Source organism: Cylas formicarius, unplaced genomic scaffold (genome assembly GCF_029955315.1).
Source record: "Cylas formicarius isolate icCylForm1 unplaced genomic scaffold, icCylForm1.1 PGA_scaffold_7__23_contigs__length_41026272, whole genome shotgun sequence".
Taxonomy (NCBI): domain Eukaryota; kingdom Metazoa; phylum Arthropoda; class Insecta; order Coleoptera; family Brentidae; genus Cylas; species Cylas formicarius.
This window is the reverse complement of record NW_026844352.1, coordinates 23696028-23720604: the sequence shown is the minus strand read 5'-3', so window position 1 is coordinate 23720604 and position 24577 is coordinate 23696028. Positions and strand designations below refer to the sequence as shown.

At 33.1% G+C, this 24577-nt stretch overlaps 1 protein-coding gene across 1 annotated transcript in view; it reads right to left on the bottom strand.

Moving 5' to 3' along the window:
* Positions 1-22937, bottom strand: part of LOC132705649 (uncharacterized) — a 30084-nt gene extending 7147 nt beyond the window's left edge. Inside the window, exons 1-16 of the mRNA XM_060676393.1 lie at positions 22853-22937; positions 19745-19896; positions 17494-18178; positions 15952-16310; positions 15490-15740; positions 15182-15441; positions 15006-15111; positions 13627-13790; positions 13373-13555; positions 8819-9470; positions 8647-8762; positions 5731-6082; positions 5524-5672; positions 2738-2984; positions 2440-2651; positions 591-1010 (exon numbers count right to left, since the gene is read on the bottom strand). Coding sequence (XP_060532376.1) covers positions 591-1010; positions 2440-2651; positions 2738-2984; positions 5524-5672; positions 5731-6082; positions 8647-8762; positions 8819-9470; positions 13373-13555; positions 13627-13790; positions 15006-15111; positions 15182-15441; positions 15490-15740; positions 15952-16310; positions 17494-18178; positions 19745-19896; positions 22853-22891 — 4347 coding nt within the window. The 5' untranslated portion in view covers positions 22892-22937. The remainder of the gene's footprint in view (positions 1-590; positions 1011-2439; positions 2652-2737; positions 2985-5523; positions 5673-5730; positions 6083-8646; positions 8763-8818; positions 9471-13372; positions 13556-13626; positions 13791-15005; positions 15112-15181; positions 15442-15489; positions 15741-15951; positions 16311-17493; positions 18179-19744; positions 19897-22852) is intronic.
* Positions 22938-24577: the final 1640 nt, after the last annotated feature.

Here is a 24577-nt window from a genome sequence, read left to right as displayed (position 1 = left end):
GATTTTTCGAAATATTCATGGAAATCTTTAATCAAAAACTATCGTCAACATCACACCGTTCATAGCTAAGTTGTTCAATTTTCAAAACTTGTAAAAATAATTTTAAAAGTCTCTTTCAAAAATATACAGGATGTCCTATATAAGAAACGAATGTTCTGTTGGTGACTATTAGACTATTAGTTATTAAGACCAATTATAGGTAACAAAATTCTTTAGAAATGTTATCATTGATATACAAAAATTTACATAGCAAAAAAGTTACAGCGATTTTTTAAAAACACCAAAAGTTGTCGTCTATGTCATTTCAGAAACACTTTCGGAAATAACTTGTGACGTTGAACATCCAGGCAACTTTTAGCACTAAAAATTGTCAACGTCATGCACACTACTGAACTCGAGCTAGACAACCAACAACGCCCTTTCTATGGGACGCGGTTAATTAATATAGTAAAGCTAATATGGTTAATTAGGATATCTAGTAGAAATGTAGAGAAAAATAGTCTAGAATCCGAAGCACCCAAACTTTCTCTTATTCAGAAAAACTTAAGTACGAAATACAAAAGTATATTATAAAATAGAGAAACGCTTACCAAAATGCCCTTGTTCGTATGATACTCGTAATTTTTTCGTTCTTTGATATCGTTGACCAACTGACTAAAATTTCTTCCATTTATCAAGAGTTCGCTTTGATTCAAGTTGCCAAGGAAGGTAAGGTTGTCTGTAATCGACCATTCGTCGTTCACTTTTTGAACGCTTTGCGCGTACAGTTTGACGCTATTATTTGCCCATCGGGTAAAGTTCACTCCATTTATCAAACCGCTTACTTCAAAAACTTTATTAGTCCATATTTTTTCTTCGAACTGGTATTCGGCTGTCAAGTTCTGAGAGCCATTTGTCGAGACAATTTTTGATGAAGATTTTCCATTTATTACTGGAGCCTTCAAGTTTTCGTAAATAATGACATTGCCTGTGAATTCGACTTCTGAAGCAATGTCTTGATCTCTGTTGGCCTAAAATATTCATTAAACATTATTGAGGCCGCAAACCACAGGCCAACTATTAATTTTAAATTGTGAAACCACTGTTTGTCTCTCTTAGATACCGTTAATTTGCTTTGTTCTACCTCCTACTTTCAGGTATAATACGACCAAAAATATAGTGCAACAGAAGTTTATTCTGCATTAAGTAGATCTTGGCTGAGATGGACCGTAACGAATATTTGTAATAAATTTGAAAAAAGTGTTTTTAGACGAAACATGGTTCGAGACGCTCGACACAGTAAAAAAAACAAGTGTGTCCTTACATGGAAAACGCATAATAATTCTGTATACTGGATGCAAAATTGGTTGCCTTATTTTTGTCTTCCAAAAATGTCAAAGATTCAAATGTGGAGTACCATGAAAACATGACCGCGGAAATATTTGAGGACTGGTTTGAAGAGAAACTGTTGCCCAACTATCGCCAAATACTGTTATTGTGTTTGATAATGTCTCGTATCATTCAGCCCAAATTAGAAAAAATCCAAATACTTCTTCAAGTAAACAAAAAATTAAAGAATTTCTGTACAAAAATGATTTATACACGAAAAAACAACTTCTTGAATTATTAAAAATTAAACATTTTAATAAAGACTATAAAACTGATTGGATAGCACAACAAAACGGACATGAATTCTTGAGATTACCCCCGTATCATTGGATATTTGTATATTGTATATTTGTATATATGGTATTTTGTATATTGAAATGATTTGGTCTGAGTTGAAAGAGCATATAAGAAGAAATAATACTGCACCAAAATTTAGTAATAGTACCATACACGTAATGCGACAAGAGCTAGCTAAAATATCAGTACAAAGCTAATCTAACTGGAAAAGAGAGTAATAAAAGAAGAAAATATTTATGGACAGCGATTAGTGCCGGAGTTGATCATTGAACTAGGTGACGACAGTAGCGATGGTGACGATTTTTTAAGTGGCTGATACTTTATTATTTTTATATTTAATATTTTCTATATTAATTGTGATAATATGTAGAAATGTAATGATTGTTACATTGTTAAATTGTTACTTTGTACTAATATTTTTATGTACATGTTTCGAGAATTACTCGGCGAAAAAGATGGAAAACATACTTGGATCCCGCTTGTTAGTGTAGGCAGAAAAATTCCAGGGTGGTCCGGAATGGTTACGGGTAAGGGGCTTCGGTTTTGGGGTAATAAACAGTAGGCAAAGTTAATCACAAGATCGGTTGTAATACCACTATATTCCTGGTCGACGTATACCTGAGCCAACAATATATTTATTATAAACTGTATGAAATAATATAGGTTTTAGAGAGAGAGAGAGAGAGAGAGAGAGAGAGAGAGAGAGAGAGAGAGAGAAGGAATTTCGGGCGGGAAGCGATGACGTCACTAATAGCTATAGCGACTAATATTTACCAAAAATGTCCTGTTGTATTCGTCTTCCAAATGCTTATCATTGACTTTACCTTTTACGCAAACATCATTAACAACTTTTAATTCATTAAAACGCAACTCCTGTTTAATAGTCTGATCTGTCTTTAACGGCACTATTGCACTCATATTGATGTCATTGATATAATCGGTTTTCAAAAACTGATTAATCACCACCTCATTAAAGGTGTACCTTCCTAAAAACAAAAACGAACAACGGTCAGTACGAAATTCAGGTAAGGGAAAAATATTAACAATAAAAAATATTTTACAAAATAAGTACCTTTCAAAATTCCCCTGTCTAAGAAAATCGCACTGTTGAGATGATCTTCAAAATTTTCACCCATCAACAAGTTGGTTTCTAAGTTTCCTCTGACCTTGAGGAAATTATATATCTCTACCGATTCAGCGAATTGTACCGGTCCCTCTATTGAATCGTCTTGGTTTATCCAGATGATCCTCTCCTCTAAATCTGATAGGTTTACCCCGTTTATATGGTTGGTTACGGATAAGTTTCCCAATATATCCACCTAATACAGAAATTTTTTGCAATTGATTTAATTAAAGCAGTAGATGTACATGTGCATAAAAATAGGATAAATTTCTATATTGTAGTGAAATCAATGCGAAAGAAGACCTTGTGGATTAGATAGCTATATGTCTCATGAAGGAAATAAATAATCCCGACGTCATATTTGTCATCTCTGGCATTGGCTATAATTCGATGCTACAACCCTTTTCTGCTATAGAAAAAACTATAAAAATACATAGTAGGCTTTGTCAGTTTTAAAAACTTATGAAAGAAGGTGATGTATAAAGTATAATTATACACAATACTTTGTTTTTGAGGGAATTGCAGTTGAAATCATTTCCGGACTCCCTGTGTGACAAGCGCAGAAGAGTATGGGACTGCCTGGTGAGTTGTGCAATCCAGGTTTATCCTCTAAAACACCTCCAATCCACAGCATCGGCTGCTGAGGTCCTTAGCTGTCAATCTCTATTGGATGCACACACGTATGTCCCTCGCTTAGTCATGATATTTTCTATATATTGTTAAAAATGTTAATGCCTTTTAAATACGCCAGTGTGTTGAATCTGTTCCTTTTTCAATTTGTCTTCGGTTTCATTTTATGTTGTTGCCTTTGCAAACCATACATTGGACATTCACTGATTTCCATTTCTTTATATATATCACACTTAGGACACTCGAAAAGCTCGTACTCCTTCCAGTCTGCAAGCAATGTGTTTCATGGTACCAAGTTGTTTGCAATTGTGATCTCATCGATGCTAAAAGACGTGTGATACTTCTTCTACCGGAGTAAGCATTTATATGGGAAGGAATGAGGGATAGAAAGTTCAGCATCATTTTCCCGGAACGTTGGTAAATTTATATAGACGCTTTTAGATTCTCATGGTTCGAATCTTTATATTCGCTAGGAAGCGAGTTATAATAGTAAATACCAACCTCATAAGCATATTTTTTAACAAATAATTTATTACATTTAGGAGTTGGAGTTGACTTATTTTACGTGTATTGTGACGTGTATGGACTTCACCTTTTTTAAAATTTGAATTGTGACCGTGGATGTAGATAAGGAGCTTGTAAAGATATAGAACATTGACCTAAAAGTTTCTTTGCATGATTGTACTGGTGATAGGTTAAAAATTAATCTAATTATGATTTTTTAAATAAGAAATATTCAATCGTCAATTCAAGCGATTCAATTTGCATTTGCATAATATAGGTTCAAAAGACCACCAAAAGAAACTTTATCTTTTTGGGTTTTCGTTGCAAAGCAGGTTTCCTTTAATTTCAAACACATATAATCAATGACAGTTTCCCGTCCAAAAAGGTACCAATTCACAGATATTTCGATTGTTATTCCGTTAAAAGTTAAATTAGAGTTTTGAAGTGGCTGGTATTGCCCAGTAATTTCTACTACTGATGTTTTTTCAAGGTTGACAATGAGTTGATTTTTTGACATTAATTCATAAATGTGACTATTATATCACAGGTGTCATCGCAGTATAAAAAGTTTACAGTCTTTTAGTATCTTTCTAAGTCATTTGCATATCAAATAAAGATGAGAGGACTAAGAATTCCTGCTTGAAGAGTACCTAACTCTCCACTAAATGTAATGGATAACTCAATGCCCACCATTACTTTAAATTCAACATAGTTAGTGTATAAAGAAACCCATTGTTGCTAATGCTGACACGCATTTAGATTTAGGGTGTGAAAAGCTCTTAATAAATCGAAAAACATTCTCACCATAATCTCAGACTCATCTAGCTTGCTACAGATAAATTGTGCAAGCTACTGTGGATAAATCCCGGGCGAGGACCATGTTGGCAGTTAGTAAGTAGATTTTCATAATATAGGAATTGTTAAAGACAATTGTGAAAAGCTCTTTCGAAAATCTTTGAATTATCTGTTGGACAAGGGCTCCTTTTTTAATTTTTGATTTTTTAAAGATTTCTTCGCAAAAATTCCTAATTAGAAAAATTTATTTATTAAGATCATGAGATGTGGTAAAAGAATATCCGCTCTTTATTATTATATGGTGATTTTCAGATAATGTAGAGTTTATGTTGTTTGGAAACAATCTGCTAACTTGATTTAAGACACTAAAATCTTCCAAATAGTTCAGAGGTTTTGTTTTCCACGATCAGAGAAATTTTTGTTAAGGTTTTATATTTTTATATTTTCTGTAAATTTTTCTTGAAAGCTCTTGGAGTTTCTTTAATAGTCGTGTAAGTTCATCAGAAAAATTATTTTTTTAGGTTTAGACAGTAGGTTGTAGCCTTGAAAATATTGTCAATTGCCGGCTATAAGGGAACAACAAAGAACAGATATACTAATCAAAACATTTCCCAATACACTATAAAACTCTACAAAAACCATTATTAGAAGGGTGTATAATATGTACAATAAAGACCGATCTATAACCAAAATGTAAAGGATGAGCTACCTGATGAATTTTATTTCCACCAAGGGAATAAAATAATTTTTTCTGACTTTACCGAACACTATAATGCTGGAAAAAAACTTATACAACCTTTGCTTACCTGGTTTTCAAAAACTATGTTTCCATCTAATGAAAAATCGCCATCTAGATAAACGAAGCTGTTTCTAAGTTCTTCAAAATTGTGACCATTCACAGAACCATTGACATTTAGATTTCCAATATATGGCAGCCTATTGAACATGACCTCGCCTAAAAATTAAATCCGAAAATTTAAAACAACAAACCAAAGAAAAAAAATTCGAGCAACCTGGAATGGTGACCATGGCCCCCTGTAGATCGAAATTCGTTAAGAAATCATTTATATGGACACCGTTCAGCGCGCCACGAAGCTCCAAATCCCCTTCAACTATAACGTCACCATAGATTACGAGCTCGCCAGCAATTGATTGCCGACCCTCTTTCCGAAGTATGTGTTTAACGCCCACAGAATTTATTTTATTGGTTTCCAACAATTTGTGTACCCTGACTTGGTCTGTGAATCTCACTCTATCTTCAAGTTCTAAAACTTCGTCATCTTTGAAGACGACGCCTTTGATGTATTCCTTAAAATTTACTCCTCCAATATTTTCTATTTCTAAGGACTGGAAGTGAACATTGCCCTAGAAAAATAAATAAATAAAGTTTTTGACAAAAGAAGGGTTAGCACCTAAAATTATTAAAGAAAGGCTAGATGGTATGTACGGCCAAAGTTCTCCTTCGTATTCTGTAGTGAAAGAATGAGCAAAACTTTTTCGAATGGCGCAAGAGTCCCTTGAAGATGATTCAAGAACTGGTCGACCAGTGTAGGTCATAACGGAAGATATTATTGCGATTGTGGAAGTGGTGGTATTGAGTGATCGACGTTTAAAGGTCAGCTAAGCTTTCTGATACAAGTGTTCGTCGAATCCTGCATGATCACTTAGGTATGCATAAGGTTAGTGCAAGATGGGTTCCTAAAAACCTTTCGGCTATTCAAAAAAAAAAAAAAATTCCACCAATAGTTCATCTGACCTGCTGTTACATAATGATTTGGCTCTAGGTGACTATTAGACAAAGGAAAAACAAAAGAATAATAGAGGCGTGAGAACTAAATTTTGTCTACATCGTCAGGAAAATGTCACTTTGACCTTTAAAATTTTCATGGACCGTAAAATTGTAAATATACCCACTAGTTGTACAACCACAACCGGTGGTGTAAACGTCACCCTATAAAGAACTGAAGACCAATGACTCAAAATGTTTCAGCAGGCTACAACGCATCTTCAAAAATTCAGCAAAAGTGTCATGTGATTCTGTGTCGCACGTGGTTGTGAAAACGGAGTGTGTATTAGTTTAATTTATTATTAAATCGAATCTAATGTTTTCAACCCACAGATCGGAGGATAGTATAAGAGGTCAGTTCATGTACAAATAATATTCCAGAGTTGGTTAATTATGTGTATTAGCTAGCTACATTATTAGATTTGCAATTGGAACTGCTAATTTGGTACTAAGCGACAGTTCCGTTTATTTCATATAATGCAAAAGAAACTTCTATTGGGGGAACGCTAATCTCAGTCACATTTGTTTCTGACCGAACCCTCTTACTCAAATTTAGTTAAACCTCTATACTACGCTATACTTATGCATTCGAATATCATATTACTAAAGATTTAATCCTTTTTCAATGTTTGGTAGATACATAAATTATGTTATATTTTGCAATCACACTTTTTGCTACTGGTCACAAAACGATATTACAAGGTTAGCTCCAAAATTTCCCGGCCTGACATAGATGCAGCTCCAGTATCACGATAAAACTTTGTCTTCTTTTAAATATATAAATATAAATATATATCTTAGTAGGCTGCGGAAAAAAAATGAAGTCTTGCGTCAAATAGTTTTTTATTCACAGCATTTTAAACAAGATGTGTCCGAAAAAATCTGGCAAATAACGCAAATTCAGAACAGAGCAGTCATAAAGTTTTTGAAAAAAGAAGGGTTAAAATTATTAAAGAAGGGAGGGTGTGTACGGCAAAAATTCTCCTTCGTATTCTGTAGTGAAAGAATGGGCAAAACGTTTTCGAATGGGGCCGAAGTCCCTTGAAGATGATTCAAGAGCTGGTCGACCAGTGGAAATCATAACGGAAGATATTGTTGCGATTGTGGAAGAGGTGGTGATCGACGTTTAAAGGTCAAGGAAATCTCAGAAATTACTTAGCTTTCTGATACAAGTGTTCGTCGAATCCTGCATGATCATTTAAGTATGCATAAAGTTAGTGCAAGATGGGTTCCTAAAAACCTTTCGGCTATTCAAAAACAGCGCCGTGTCGAGTGTGCGCGGTCTTCTTTCGAACTCTGTTGGTCGGAACCGAAGCCTGTGATAGAAACTATCGTGACGGGAGATGAAACTATGGTTCTCTATTATGACCTCCATCGAAAAAAGAATTAATAGAGTGACGTCGTAAGGGTGAAGCACGTCCAAGAAAATTCAGAGTCTGCCAGTCAACAAAAAAGATGATGGCCACGTTCTTTTGGGATTGTGAAGGAACACTTTTTATAAATTTTAAAGAAACTAATTCCACTGTCAATGGTAAATATTATGCAACATTATTACATAAATTGCGAGACTGCATATGTGTAAAACGTCGAGGAAAACTGACCAGAGGCGTGCGCCTTTTGCACGATAATGCATCTGTCCATACTGCTGGTGCTGCACAAGCTGCCATTTTAGAGTGTGAGTTCCAACAAATAGATCATCCTCCCTATAGTCCAGATATGGCCCCAGCGACTATTATTTGTTTCGATATTTGAAAAAGGACTTACGTGGACGGCGATTTAACGACGAAGTTGAGTTAAAAGAGGCTGTTTTAGCTCATTTTCCAGACAAACCAAAAGAATATTTTTTTAAAGGGATTGAGTTGTTAATAAAGAGATGTAATAAGTGTACTGATGTTAAGGGGGATTATATTGAAAAATAATAAAAAATTGTTACTCTACTTTGTTTCTTTCATATTCAGACCGGGAAATTTTGGCGCAATCCTAGTATATCAGAAAGTGCGTTAAAGTGGAATGATAAAAAGAAGGTTACTAGAACAATATTAAAGATATACCTCCGTGTAACCTTTAGTAAAAAGAAAGCAAGCCAGGGTGATAAAATTGAAGATTATATAAATCTAGGAAACTATGATCAGTCATAACTCACCTGCAAATTTAAATCCGTATCGTTGGAATGTAGATTTTTCCAAAAGCTATATAAACGTTGTTCAAAATCTTCATTATTTATGTTATGAATAATCAAAGGCCCACTTACACTAACATCTGAAAGCGAAAAATTAATTGAAAAGTGGAGGTCACAAATTCCGCACCGTTTTTACTTTGAAAATTCATATTTCCGAGTTCGATAGCTCGAATCAACTCGTCTTCAATATGTACACACCCAAATAGTTCATCGAATTTCATTCCATTGATATTTTCTACCTTTAAGTTGCTAATGGAAGACTTTTTGATAACGTAGGTTGAATTTACCGTTTGATCTTTCGTCAAACTTAATCCGTTCTCCAATATTGGTTCTATATTTAAGCCCATTTCACCAGTAAAGTTCCCTTCGACGACGAGATTGTCCACTTCGATATATTTGATATTTTCTTCGAGTCCTTCGTCTGGCAACTCGTACAGATATTCCTCGGGAGCCAAGTCGTTCAACTTCTCGGTTATTTCTAATTCCTCCACGAATAAATTTTCGGAAAAAATTAATTGAGAAGATACATTCGCATCTACGTTTACTTTCACAATACTGTGATTTAACGTGACTATGTTTTTACCGTCGAAAAAACCATTCACTGTCAGATTTTCGAAATTCACGTCTCCGAAAATTTCATTAACGTACAAGTCCTGGTCTGTGTTTTTTGTAATAATGTCCATTAGTAGGGCGTCGTTAATAGCATCGGACTTTATATTCAAGTTTTTCAGAACCGTGAAACCTTCCGAAAATATTTTGGCGGCTGCAATGGATATCTCTTCGTTTTGCTAAAACACATATTGGTTGTACTTAACTGTTTTATTTCTGGAGTTAGGAGAATAGCAATAATTCTACGAAACCAAAACCAACTGGAACTAACCAGCAAAGCCTTAAAGCGTTTTAAAACTAGTAATAGTCGTATAGAACTTTACTAATGATGAATTGTGGCCGAAATACAAGATTTTCAAAATGTTTACTTCTGAGATATGTGAAGTCCTATTATGGTTGCGTTTTAAACTCACTTTTATGCTAACACAGGCTTTTCCAAAAGTGTTAAGAGTATCAAAGTTGTATTTTTTAAATGGAAAGCGCTTTATATTATAGCATTTTTGGATTCTATAATAAGCACGTGTTTTTTAAATAATTTAAGGCAACCAAAAATTTTTAATTACTTAAAAGTAAAGTAAGTGAGAGCTCTAGCTATCTCTTCGAGCATAGAAATCTATAGGCAACCCAACAATCATCCTTTAGCTCCGCCCCCCTCAGATGATATATATTAAGCTCTGACAAAGTCAACGAGATGATTATTGAAACGTCAGCAATCCACAAAATTTGTAAATAGTGGATAAGTAATAACTTTTCAAAATTGATGAAATTTTTAAAAATCTAATACATTACACATTGTTATTTTCCATGTTATTGTTTATAACACCTAATTAATTATTGTACCCCCGTTGGTCTTTAAAGAAAGACACAAGTTGTAACTTTTACTCTTATTCTTATTAATAGAATTTGTACCAATGCCAAGTCATGATAAATTGTCAGAAAAAATTATAAATGCATTCGTAACATTAACATAAAATTAACTAATGGACAGGTTAAACCATTTGAGTCATTTTTTCAAAGAAACTTCCACAGGCTACTGTAATATTTTTCATATAACTTCTGGATTCCTCCTGCGTCGGTTTATGTTGACTCGAACTTCCTAACGTTTCGCCAATCATCCTGTTGGCTTCTTCAGAGCTTGACTGAAACTGACTCGCATTTTACCCTGTACCTGCTTATATATTGTTTGAGTGGGCGGAGCTAAATAGGGGCATAAACACCGGCTCGGATGACTGATTCTCATATTGGTGACAGAGTGAGTCGCGGTTAAGGTTATTAGGTTGCTTATACATTTCTATAGACTCGAATTTTTCGTTGGTGGAAAAATTGATTATATGCAAGAATTTTAGTTTTATCGCATAAAATTGTATGTCCAGTTTCGTGATTGTGTTCGGTAATTGCTGCTACCAAACTTTCGAAAACGGAAAAATCAGTTCTTATAAAAGGTTCGAACTTCGTTCTTGCCCCACGTATTATCCCAAAAGAGGAAATCATTTCAAATGTCGAGTCTATCCTATATGACAAACTGTCATATCAAACAGCTAACGAAATTCCATTTGAAACCGCAAAAATCCTTAAAAAAACAAATCTTTCTAAATCTAATGATGCAAAGCCTGAACGCATTGCCCTTAAATCTCTAAAATCTAATCCCCACCTCGTAATCTTAAAAGCAAAGACAGGAAATTCTACGGTGGTCATGAACACAAATGAATATCTGGAAGAGATTGAAGATATTCTTACAGATGGATCATATCGTCAACTTATCGTCATCAATGGAGCGCAACCTTAAATCTGTCATTAAGGCTTCTTCTCTATCAGACTCCGTTAAAAAATCTGCTACCCCTACATGACTCTAAAATTCCTCGTTTCTAGGGACCGTGATTACCCCTCCGACCAATTGTCAGCACCAATAGTTCTCCAACATATTCTCTAGCAAAATATCTAGCTTCTATATGACTTCTTATGACTGACAGGGAAAACTGATAGTACTTAATCCCTTTCACTTCACTGAATAATTAAAAAGCATTACATTAGATATCTGGAAGCAAATCTTCTCACCTTTATTATTATTATTATTTGAACAAACATCGGGAACAGCTATCACAAGTCATCGCGAATATATTTATGGAAGCATTTGAGAAAAAAGCTCTCGACACCTTCCATCTAAAACCAAAATTATGGAAACGGCCTCAAGGTCAAGAATCCCTAGTAGATTTTTTTAAACATTTAAGCTCTATACACCCTAACATAAGTTTTACCATTGAATTAGAAACTAATAACATCCTTCCATTCTTAGATATTATTATCAATAGAAAATCGGACATAACATTGAGTCATTGTGTTTACAGAAAACCTATGCACACAGACCGATACCTTAATGGATTGTCACATCAGCATCCCACCCAAAAATCATCGGTTATGAACTCTCTTGTTTACAGAGCCGTAAAACTATATCAGCCCGAGCCACTGAACCTAGAATTAAAACACCTTATCTCTGCTCTTCTTTCTAATAATTTCCACATTCCACCATAACCTTCCAATAGCAATGAAGCCGAAAGCAATCCCACACTTACCACTGTTGTCCTTCCTTACATTGAAAACACCACTGATCACATATCAAAAGTTCTAAAGAAATATAACGTCAAAACCAGATTTACCTTGCCCAAAAATCTCTCAACATTTTCGATCCGTCAAAGACAAAATTCCATTTGAGATGTCAGAAGTTTACAGCATTCCATGCATATGCAGCAAAGAATACATTAGAGAGAACGGACGACAAATATCAACTAGGCTCAAAAAACATGAAAGAGCCTTAATAAACTTATCAGCAGTTGCCGAACACAATCACGAAGCCTGACAAAATTTAATTCGATAAAACTAAAATTCTTGCATGTAATTTATTCTTCTACCAACGAAAAATCCGAGAGTTTATAGAAATCTATAAGCAACCATCCGAGACGGTGTTTATGCCCCTCATTTAGCTCCGCCCCCCTCAAACAATATATAAGCAGCAGGTACAGAGTAAAATGCGAGCCAGTCTCAGTGAAACTCTGAAGAAGCCTACAGGATGATTGGCGAAACGTTAGGAAGCTGGAGTCAGCAAAAACCGGCGCCGGAGAAATCCAGAAGTTTTATGATAGTGAATTAAAAAGTACACCCTCTTTAAGATGAGAAGCCTTTTATAATTCAGATATTAAATATGGTATAGTTCACACTTACCTATCGATTTCGTTTACGTACCTTAAATAATTCTTATGTATTGGAAAAAGGTTACATTTTGAGAAAATTCAAATTATTTAAAAAACCTTAAAGTGTAGTGTATAGTGAATTCCAATAATATTAATAATGCTTTAAAAGAAAAAAGTGGAGATATTCTGACTGCCCACCAAGAAATGTGAAAACCGATCTGAGATAACAATTCAGTATATAAGAGATCTACATAATTTAAATAAAAATTGAACTAACGCATAGTTCTTACGAATAACCAAACTTGTTCCAAAAACTAACAGAAAAACAATTGTCATTAATCAATGGCAATCTGTTGAGTTAACACCAACAGTCAACGATTTGGAGATCCTTCTGAAGAAAGTGTCAGACATCTTGATTACGGACAATTCTAAATATTTCATATCACCTGCAAATTGTAATCATTTACTTGACATACAAGTAATGTAAACGTCATTTAAAATAAATACTTATTTAATTTTGTATTTAACATATTTGGGATAACCCCTATGTTCTATAGCTAATTTTAAAACGTTATCACTTTTTGAAATCCTTGTATTTTGGCGACAATATTTCGTGCCGTATACCACCACTGACTCTGTATATTAAAGTTAGCTAAACTAGTAATCGAAAATTGTTCTTTTTTAGTTTCTTTGTCATTTTATTGCTACAGCGTCTGGAAATTTGACTAAATAATATAAGAAAAATATTTCCCAGCGGTTTGAGGAGAGCCAGATGAGTGTAATTGATTAGCTCCAACTTCTTATGTTTTGGTTAGTTTTGGTTGATTGATAAAATTCGTAGATGGATCTGGTCACATATTTACAAGGTGATTAAATTGATATTTAATGAAACTCACCTGATATAATAAATCTTCAAGCGCATTAGCCAAATCAACACCGTTAAGTCCGTTTCCGATAACTATTTTTCCTTCAACCTCGAGGTCATAAAACTCAACATTGGATTTGATTCTGTGAGTGTCGGTTAAACCACGATTTGTCAAAAAATTTGCTACCTCTTCTCCTTTAACTTCTCCTTTTACCTTAAATCAACAAACCGCAGTCAAGCCTCACGAAGATATTATTTAGCATTACAGAGGTCATTTCTGCTCACCTCAAGATTAGACCCAACTTCCAATTCATTGAAAGTTATATTTCCGGTGATATTTTGGTTGGTGGAAAGTATTATGCACTGATCTGGATCGATTTCGATTCCATCTATCGTGCTTCGCGTTTGAACTTTGTAACCCCTGACGCCGTGGAGAAATATTTTTTTTCCTAACGCATATAAACAAGTAAATTTTACAATTTACACAGATAAGTTTTTGTTAGTTAGAGGCATTAGATACTAAAGTGGCCCTACTACGATAAAAAAGTATGCCTCGGGAAGCTATAATACGTTAGTAGAGATGTGCATGCCTCTAAAATAAATTTAGAGCTATTGTCTTTCCACACAGCGATATTCATACACTTAACATCTTTTTGCTGAAAATTTAATGGGATCTAACGGACCATTCTCAAAATTTTAGACGGGGCTATACTAGAGATATAGAGAAGTTTAAAATTTCCGCGTTCGCCATTTTGGTATTTGCAATATTGCGAAGCAGCGATTCTGAAAGAAGTTCCTTGAAATCTTCGACACATTTAAATGTTTAAGAAGACCATTGATTTACTTTTAATGCATATTTTATAAAACGAAGCACATAAAGACCCAGTTGTCAAGTGCATTGAAAAAGTACCAAGAATATGAAGGAGACCAAAAAGGTATTTACTATAGTTTCTGGATTAAAAATTTAAGTATTTTATAAATTTTTATGCTGATGAAATTTTAAGCAACAGTAAATAATGATAATTTTATGGTAAAATTTGAAATATTTTAGCTCAATTGCCAAGTCCGTTGTTAGTTCAACAGTGTCATGGTGCCCCATAAAATTAAAGTAATAGGTACGACGCTCTTCTAATACCCGAATGATGATTAAAGATATTTTCAGAATTGTTGACTATCTAAATTTGTTTTTCCCGGCTTATCCGATCTCCCTAGATAATTGCTTTTACTTCAGAATCCTAACCATTTTGGTACAAAAACATAGAGTATTATATTTAAAAACCCCCTTTGACAGATTCTCTGAAAAAATGATTTTCTGCCATCTTTCAATCAATGGGTAAAATAAAATTTGAAAATTAAACATAAGGCGAACCACAGCAGTAACAAAAATGTTTTCAATATAAAAAGAATAATCAGAAAGGCACTATTATGTAAGATGTACCATTAAAAATAGTACAATTTCTACGTATTATAAGAAACGGCAAATATTTTACGTCGTCGTAAACGACAAAACTTTCAGGACTATCTACACCTCTAAATCAGATTCCTTCGAAGATTTCAAGCAACTCCTTTTAAAGTTTTAACTCGATTTGAAACATTTTTAAAAAGACAAATTTCATGATTTTAGTTTTGTAAGTTTTAAGTAAGTATATTTAAGGATTTGTTACCCGATACGTTTATTACATCTTCTGAGGAGCGTGTGGACACGTAGTCTTCAGGAAACTTGACTCTGTTGAGATATTCCACGATTGCGTTGCCAGTTATATTGACATTCTACGAAAATGGCCACGACAGCGTAAATTAAGATACAGTTAAGAATTAAATATTAAAAACCTCAGCTTACCCCAAGAACTTTAAGCTCGGGTAAGTAACACTTTAAACTTGTAATGCACAGTTTCTGAAGGAATTCTTCAAAAGAGCGATCATTAATATTAACAACTGTCACATTTCCAGGTATAAATACGCTATCTCTGTCGCTTATATTTAATATCTTCCTCGAATTCTCAAAATCCAATATTTCAATATTTTTAAAGTGTGCTTGTTTATCATTTATCTGGTCCGCTGAAAATGATTCAACTTCTACCTCTTCCAGCTCCACCGTATCTAAAACAGTAAATTTTATTTAGTTCAAACAAATTAATTAAGAGTCACCGTTCAGAAGTTTCGAAACATCTATCCACTCTCTATCCATCCTTATATCGTTAACCGTTCCTGAAGAAACCTCCAACGTGCTGGCGATAACTAAACCATTAAATGTTACATTTCCTTCGATTACAAGATCTTCATTATCCTTAACCAATAATTGTTGGCTGGAAATTCCATTAATATTTTGAAACTCAACATCATGGGTTGACAACGATACAAAACTTTTTGGTACACTAATATGATGGATATTGTGTTTCCTGTAACATAATGGCTATTAATTTTTGCGTCAGCATTTTCAGAAAAAAAAGAAGGATAACTGAATTTATTACAAAAACTCGCTTTTACTTATTCTTCTACTTAAAAATATTATGATAGCAGATTTGAATGCTTTTTTTGCTGATGATTATGATCTTTTGTTTCTGTGAATATCAAAATTACTGTATATTTAGCACTCAAAATATAAATTACCGCACAAGGTCTGCAAGTAACCAGTCTGCTTCCTCTTCTCCAATGTTTTCTGCATATAACTTTTCGGTAATAACTTTCTCTTTTATTTCAACGTAATTGTTAAAAATGAGATTTGTATTTGTTATATTTTCAAAACGCGCTGCAGTTGAACCAAATTCCAATTTCACTTTTTCTAGTTCTCGAGTCAATTGTTTAATTTCGTCAGCAAGATGAGAGAATTCCAACCGAACAGGAACTCTTTGCTTTACCATTAAATCTGCTGGTCTAAGTTGAATAGACGCAGTCGCTTCTGCAGCAAATTTTGGTACGCCAGACAGTTTGAGGTCGGATAATTCTTTCTTTTGAGCGTCCATGACGTCCTTCAAAAAAAAACAATCCTCCATAGTAAAAATGTTTATAATAACTACGATTTTCAACTGCGTTGTACAACATTATGGCGTTACATAGAGAAGTAATAATGAATTTTTATGGCATGTGAAAAAGTAGATATACAGGGTAATTTTTGAAAGAAACTTCCACAGACTACTGTAATACTATTTACAAATCTTCTGGATTCCCCCTACGTCAGTATTTAGTGTACGTCATAAGACTCATAGAACCGCCAGAAACGGACTTGCCATTGTTTTTCTTTCAATAACGTACTCAATCTAGGTCCATTAATGAGATAAATTAATTTACTTTCTTATTTTTTATATGTCTAGTAGTCATAATGAGTAGCCTTTTAAGGAAAAAAATCTATTACTATTAATGAAATCCGTTTTCAGTTTCATAAAATGACACCTGTCAACATTTTGACCCCCAACGAGTGTGGTGGTAACTCCGTTGCTAACTTCCATAAACATGTGAAATATGTACTGTGGTAAGGTTGGTGAGTATCTGGCCTACACAAAATACTAAAACAAAAATGTAAGTCATTTGTGACCCGTACATCCGTTGAAGGGAGTTTATGTTTTTTTTTTGCATAAACAAAAATAAATAAGTACAAACATTTTTTTTTACAAAATAAAACATTCCAAACACTTTTAGATTTACTGTTTACACTTAAAATAGCAACATTTTGATTTAACTAAATTCGTTATCATTGCAATTTTATTATTCAATGGCAAAAAAAAACAAAATAAAATATATAATTTAAATAAAGCTAACGAAAACTTTATATTTAAAATAACACTATGATATTTATATGATAGCTACAATATTTTACCATAGCTGCTTGACATACCTACTGGAAATATTTGCCTTTGCAAAAAACTAGATTAGATTAGGGAAACATACGTTTTGACTCTTTATGGTAAATAATAAATTAAAATACGTTTGTAAACTTAATATTTCCATACTTTTTACTCGGCTGATAATAATAAGATGTTCTCAAATATGAATGAAAAGAAATAATGCCGAATGAACATCAACCCTGAGCCATATCTCTAAAGTTATATTATCACTAAGTATTATTGGTAACTGCAGGTTATTAATTGGCTGTAATGTAATAGAAACAGATAAAAGAAAATAAGTTATTTATTTTGTTTTGTAGTTTATTCCTACCTGTAATCTGGATTGTAACTCCAAAAATTTCTCCATTTCATTCTTCCATGCATGTGGTAAGGATTTGATGGACGCCCTTACTACAAAAAGCAAGGATACACCTTCATTACATCTGGGAAGGATCACTCCAACCATGTTTCCAACAGCTATAAAGGCAGCACCAATTATACCACGTTTGGACTCGTATTCTGTCAGGCATTTGAGGCCGGTTTGTAACTCGCCGAAAAACACACACGGAACGTCCTCATGTTCATCAAATTTGTTACCATTATAGGAAATAATATCTACATCGAACGAATGATGTGTGCCGTGGTCTAATCGTCGTTGAGTCAACAAAATCGTTTCATCTCTATAGGTTTTCACCGGTATGGGCAGCCAATATTCAATTCGTTCGAGGTTGGAGTTAATAAGTTTTTCCTCGACCAAACCATGTTTAGTAAATTGATAAATGCCTGCGTTCAAGCCATTGAAGGCTATGAACGACTTAAATCCGATTTCGAACGAAACGACTTGGTCTACGAACGGGCTTATTACGTTCCAGCTCCAGGTAAAATGGTTTTCAATGAATTCATAAATTTGGAGAACACTGACGGATTTTTGAGGTACGGCCAAATAAAAACTGTCTTCGAATTGAACCAGTGCGGATGAATTCGAAAAGTCCGTGAGTTCAATTTCTTGATGAAACCTATCAATATAATAAATTAAATAGGCGAAAAAAGAGATAAAATAATTAAAATCAAACGCAAAAAAATTACAAAAAAATTAAACGTGGTTATTAAAATAATGTTTTTTAATTGTTACTGGGACGGTTTAATGAAATTTAGACCACTTCCGTTTAAGTCAGAAAACTTAGTGCTCACAAAATTTACGTTCAAAATAATTTTCAAATTTTTGGCTTTATGGTTGTTTCAAATTATTTATTAACTCGGCCAGCATTACTTGCTAACACTTCAATTAAGTCTAAAACCAATATTTTTTGACTTTACGCAAATGGGTTGAAGCATTGTTTGAGAAACATCATTTTCGACAAAAGAATTAAAATATCCTCCTAAAAAAAAGTTGGAGGCGACAAAATTCGAGGTCTAAATTTTAAATAAAGTCTCTCTATTTATTTAAAGAAACAATTTTTGAGGCCCACAAGTTAATCAAAAAAGTTATGTTCTTTTTTAATATTTATTAATAATAATAATTTCATAACATTTCCGTATATCCATACTTTCTATAAATAACCGTTTTCTTTTACAAAATGAATATATATATATATATATATATATATATATATATATATATATATATATATATATATATATATATATATATATATATATATATATACATATATATATATATATATATATATATATATATATATATATATATATATATATATATATATATATATATATATATATATATATATATATATATATATATCCATATATGGATAACATCAGTATGTTAGCCACACTGATCTATTTAACCCAACGGATTGAGAAACAATAAATGTTTTTTTTATGGCGACAGCGATAGCACAATACCAGAAAAAAAAATTACTTCTTCTCACACTTATTAATGTATCCTATTTTGCTTACGTTTGTTAAAGATATTCTGTGCTTTTTTTTATTAAACTTTACTTTTCGAAAAAATATCTGAAAGCATGAAATTTAAATCCACCTGGAGTCAGGGCTTTGAAGTTATTAGGAAGACTATTATACAATTTAGCTATATTAAAGGAAAAACCACGCTCAAATAGTGTACTAGAATTAGCGGAATGTTTTTTGAAACACCCAGTATGAAGCTGATAGTTAATTGTAGGAGTTTGAAGTATCTTTACGATATGTTTAAATTGACATCATTGTGAGAAGTAGGGAAACTAGTGTTTTAAAATAGCGTTAGTTAAAGTGTTTCTCGTCCCTCATTTTCTATTTGTTAATTGTTTTTTATAGTATTTACTCTTTTCTCTACCTCTTAAAATTTGATAAAACCATTTCTAAAAAACTTTTAATGATACTAATAACGATGAGATGAAAATTATGAATTAATTAACCATAAGTCCTAATTTTTAAATAATTCATAACAATACAGAGATACAATTTTTGAACCTACGTTTTATTGACCAAATAAACAAATCAAATCGAAATATATGAAAATATAATATGAAACCAAATAGCTGTGGATCGAATTCATTTCTTTAATTAGAATAGAAATATGCTAATTATAAAAGCAGGAAATAAAAAAACAACTTTCTTACCAATATTGTGTGAAACTCCAATCAAATTGATAGATTATGGCCGAACTTCTATTATCTTTACCAACTAACATCATAAGAAAATCTTTGCCTCCTATTTTGAACACGTTTAGATGAATTACATTTACTTCCAAATCCCAAGACCAAAGTTTCTCCTAAAAACCGATATAAGAGATTCAAGCTCCTTTGCTCACCTACTAATTACAAAAAGGTTCAAAATCATTTTTTCGTTCTCAAAGTAGGCAATTGTCAATTTTAGTACTATAAAATGAAGAACAACTATACACTTTCGTTTTTAAGTAAGCAGGTTCGATCTGAAAAGAAATTAAACAGCAAAACAAGCAGAAATTAAAACATTTAAGGAACTTAACTTAATGACCTTACAGAAAAAAATCATCAAAGGCACTTAAATATTTTAAATGTCAACATCAGAAGCATTTAAAAACATCATCATGAATTTTAGGTTAATTTTTCACAAATAACCTTTATATTTACGGAAACATTTCAGATTCCAGGCACATCTTAATATACAATATCCGAATACGACTTAATATAAAATTTTGGTGATATAACTAAGGATGGAGGCAGTACAATCTTCATTAAGAAAAATTGTAGTTATAAAAAAGAATTGTTTATGCTTGGAAAATAAAGGTTATTGAAATTTTAGTTAAAAGCTTGTACGTCCGTCCAAGTCGGAAAATGCATTTTTGGAAAACTTTGGTCAACAACTTGTGTGTCGCTGTTTTTATCATTTCATCCCGTTACATAAAACTAAAAGAGAGTTTAAAAAATCTAAATTGCAACACAATATACCAAGAAAATAAAGTAAGCCTTTTTAAAAAATATTACACTAAACACTACTGTAGCTGAAAACTCAACTTAAGTTGAAATAAACACTAGTTATAAAAAGAAAAAACTATGACTGATGTATGGCCTTATACAGTCAACGGGGTTTACCGAATTTTAACAATGCAGTACAAACAATATACAATGATCACTAATAAAGACGACAGATAAAACAAAATATTTCCTGAAAATCCTTTTCCAAAAAAACGATAAATTACTCGTCTCAACAGCTGCTTATTGAGTCGAAATGTTTTACAATAAGGCAATGATTTTTTAAAACAGCGGTTTTACAATGCAAGAAATAAAGACAAGGAAAATTAGATCTCACACAGATTGATAATATTAACATCATTAAGTGTTTTTAAAAAATATCTTTGCACTTTGTGAGCTTCGAAGCAAAACGTACCTTAATAAATATACATTCATAAAGAACAAAACGTAAACGAAATATTAAAAATTATATATAAATGGGAAACAATAACAAAAGCGGAGAGTGTGAAAAATAAAAAGTATAATATTTAAATTTAATCAAGATCAAATTTAAAGTAATGTTGGTTTATTTTAAAAATTTTATATTATTGTTAGACTGTATTTTCTAAAAATGTATGAAGAAATTTCTGTAAATATTTATTAGCAGTAGTCTCTGCAATATCTGGCAGGGCTGTGGATGGTAAAGTTGCTTTAATTCGGAAGATAGAACGGGGAGAAAAGAAAAGTGATGTGGGACGTCTATACGAACTTATACCGTTGACTGTATCGACGATTTGGAAGTGCAAAGAAAAACTAATTCAGGCTGAAGCGGCAGGCAGTTCTAGTAAAAAACTAAGAAATCCAAAATTTCAAGATGTAGTATTGAGCAATGTTGCAGTAGTTCCAACAGCAACATCTTAAAAATGTACCATTCTCTGGACCTATCGTAAAACTAAAAGCAGAAAAGTTTGCTGAACAGCTTGGCATTATCGATTTCGAGGTTTCGGAAGGATGGTTGGGGAAGTTCAAACAGAGACATGGTACAAATTATGGACAGATAAGTGGCGAAACCCATGATGTCGACCGAAACGTCACTAATGATTGCCTGGGGAAAACGTGGCCAAAACTAGCAGAAAAGTATCCTGCTGACGACATATCTAATGCTCACGAAACTGATATTTTTTACAAAACGACGCCAGATAAAACTCTTAAATTTCGAAGCGAAAAGTGTGTAGGTGGAAAACTTTCTAATGAACGTATAACAGTGTTAGTAGCTCCCAATATGAGAGGGAGAGAAAAATGAAAGCTAGTCGTGACTGAAAAATCAACTAACCCACGATGTTTTAAGAACATCAAGCATTTGCCGGCAAACAAGTCTGCATGGATGACATTGCAAATTTTTGAAGAGGAGATGGGATGCAGAATTAATGGGGAGAAAAATATTACTTCTCTTAGATAACTGCCCTGCACGTCTCCATATTCCAAATATCCGGAATATTGAAGTGGCACTTCTTCCAGCCAAAACAACAAGTGTATTACAGCACATCGATCAGAACGTAATAAAAAGTCTTAAGAGGCGATACCGGAAAAACATTTTAAAGACAAAGACAAATTTTCCATTAATATACTAGATGCAGTCAACTTTATTAGTACAGCTTGGAAATAGGTGACAACAGAAACAATTCAACCCTCCTATCGTCGTGCATGACTTATTAAAGCGACAGAATGCGAAGCGGACTTGGAAGATGATCAGTCACTAAGCGAGTGGATAAAGCAGCTTCAAACAACAATTACGTTTACGAGTGAGGAGTTGCAAGATTTTATGGTGATAGATCAGGATTTGCCTACAACAGCAGACTTGACAGAGGGCACCGAGAGGAAGAAGAAGATGAAGAAGTTGATCTGGGACCACCACCAAATATTCAACAAGCATATTCAGTTAAGCTGCTAGATAATTTTTTTATGTATCGTCGAAGAAATGATGAAAATACAAGCCAAAGTACGAGATGCCTATTGGCAAACTAAAAAAATTCAAAAGAAAATGACCGATTATTTGAAACATTAAATATAGTTCTTAAATATTTATATAAAATGTTGCTAAGTAACTGTTAAAATATGTATATAAAATAAATAAATATTACAGAACACATATGCGTATTGTTGTTTTTCAAGTGCCTATAACTATTTATAACGAAAGAAAAAAGCAGTCCCTTCAATTTCGCTATATAGAGTTTCGACTGTATATTATTATTATATTATTAAAATCGTTTTTATCACGAGAGACGTATAACGTACCAATTGGGAATTGTTTAATTTATGCCAGTCCAACCTCATTGTTTCCGACGAATAGGTTATAATTACTACATTTTCCAGTCCATTTTTTCGCTGATAGAACCATTCCACGTTGTTTATATCTTCCTCAAATTCTTGAAACATATATTAATATATTTTAGATTTTTGATTTGACAGCTTCTTACCAAATACTTTTGATGATACATTGAACCCGTCCTTGGTGGAATTTAGGGTAGTGGTCAACACAACCAGTTCCGAACTGTTGAGAATCCCCATCGTGTAACAAATCGCTCCTAACTCTAAGCTGCTCCATTTTTTGACCGCGTAATCAATTTTTAAAGTTTCGTCCGTTGTGACATTGGAAACTGCTATTTCTAAAATCGATGCGAAACACAAAAAGAAAGTCCATCTAGTATGTCGACCAACTTACCTTCCCTGTTAGCATCTTTAAAACTCTCCTCGATTTCATCCCATGCTACTTCGAGACAATTAAAGCACGAACAAATAAATAGTAAAAACACACAACGAATTATTAACTTCATTTCACAGACTGGGACCGCTATTTGACTTGAGGTGATCTGAGGCAACGAATCTTTTTTATTGGTTTTCTTTTGACATTTTGATCAGCAAAAAACTAAAAAAGAATAGTGAACTGAAACTTCTAGCTTGTTACTTTCGAAAATCGATGAAATCGATTTTTTCGAAAGTATCTGCGCTCGTATAAAAATTTTATATCTCGGTAGCGGTAGGTGCTATGGAATCGTCGTTGGTACAGAAATGATCACCGTCGAAAAAAAATTTTTTTTGTCTGTCCGTTCTCCGTTCTCAGTTCTCGACTTTTGGTTTTTCCTGAATAACATTCGAACCGTTAGTGCTACAAAATTGAAATTTGCCTCTTTAACCCTCCCCGAGATACATAAGCTTGTAACGCCGGCATCCATCTTTTTTTTCGCGATTTTCGATTGTTTTTTGAACATTGCACGATAAGTGTCCGAAATTTTAAGCAATCGACTTCATATTTGGCATATAAATGCAATTTTGCCCTGTGACGGACCTAATTGAAAATGGGTGGCGGAGGGTCAGGAAGTATTTAAAAAAAATTAAAAATTGCGTATTCTACATAAAAGACCATTTTTCAAAAACCGTTTACAAGGCCGAATAAATTATTTAACCAGAAGACGCAGAAGATACGGATCCATAAACTTTTATTCTTGATAATTATTCAAAAATATACAGGGTGCGCCAAAAATTCAAAAAAACTGAAAAATGGGCCCCCCCTACTATTGAAAATTGGCAATAATTTCAAGTCCGTGTTTTAGTTGTGAGTTTCTTTTACATGACGATATAGCGCATATAGAGAGCTAAAACTTTTGTATTTAAGGTTTTTAAGTATTGTACAGAGTGTTCGCGATATTCCGTGCAATATTTAAAAACATAATAAGTGCCCCAAATTTGCAGCGACCGACTTCAGACTTGGGAGAGAGTAAAAGCCTGAACCCGCATTTAGAATTTTTAAATTGAGAGCAATAAAATAACGCAAAGCATTTTTTTTAAATTTTTGAATTTTTTTTGGTTATTTTGGCATCCAGAAAAACATCTTTTCCTCCAAAACCATTCATCTGATCGGAAAAATTTTTCAACCGTAATACGTGGGAGCTATACCTTTTTTCCATTATATACAAGGTGTTTTAGTTATTGACAAAAATATAAAATACCTTGAAAAATTGT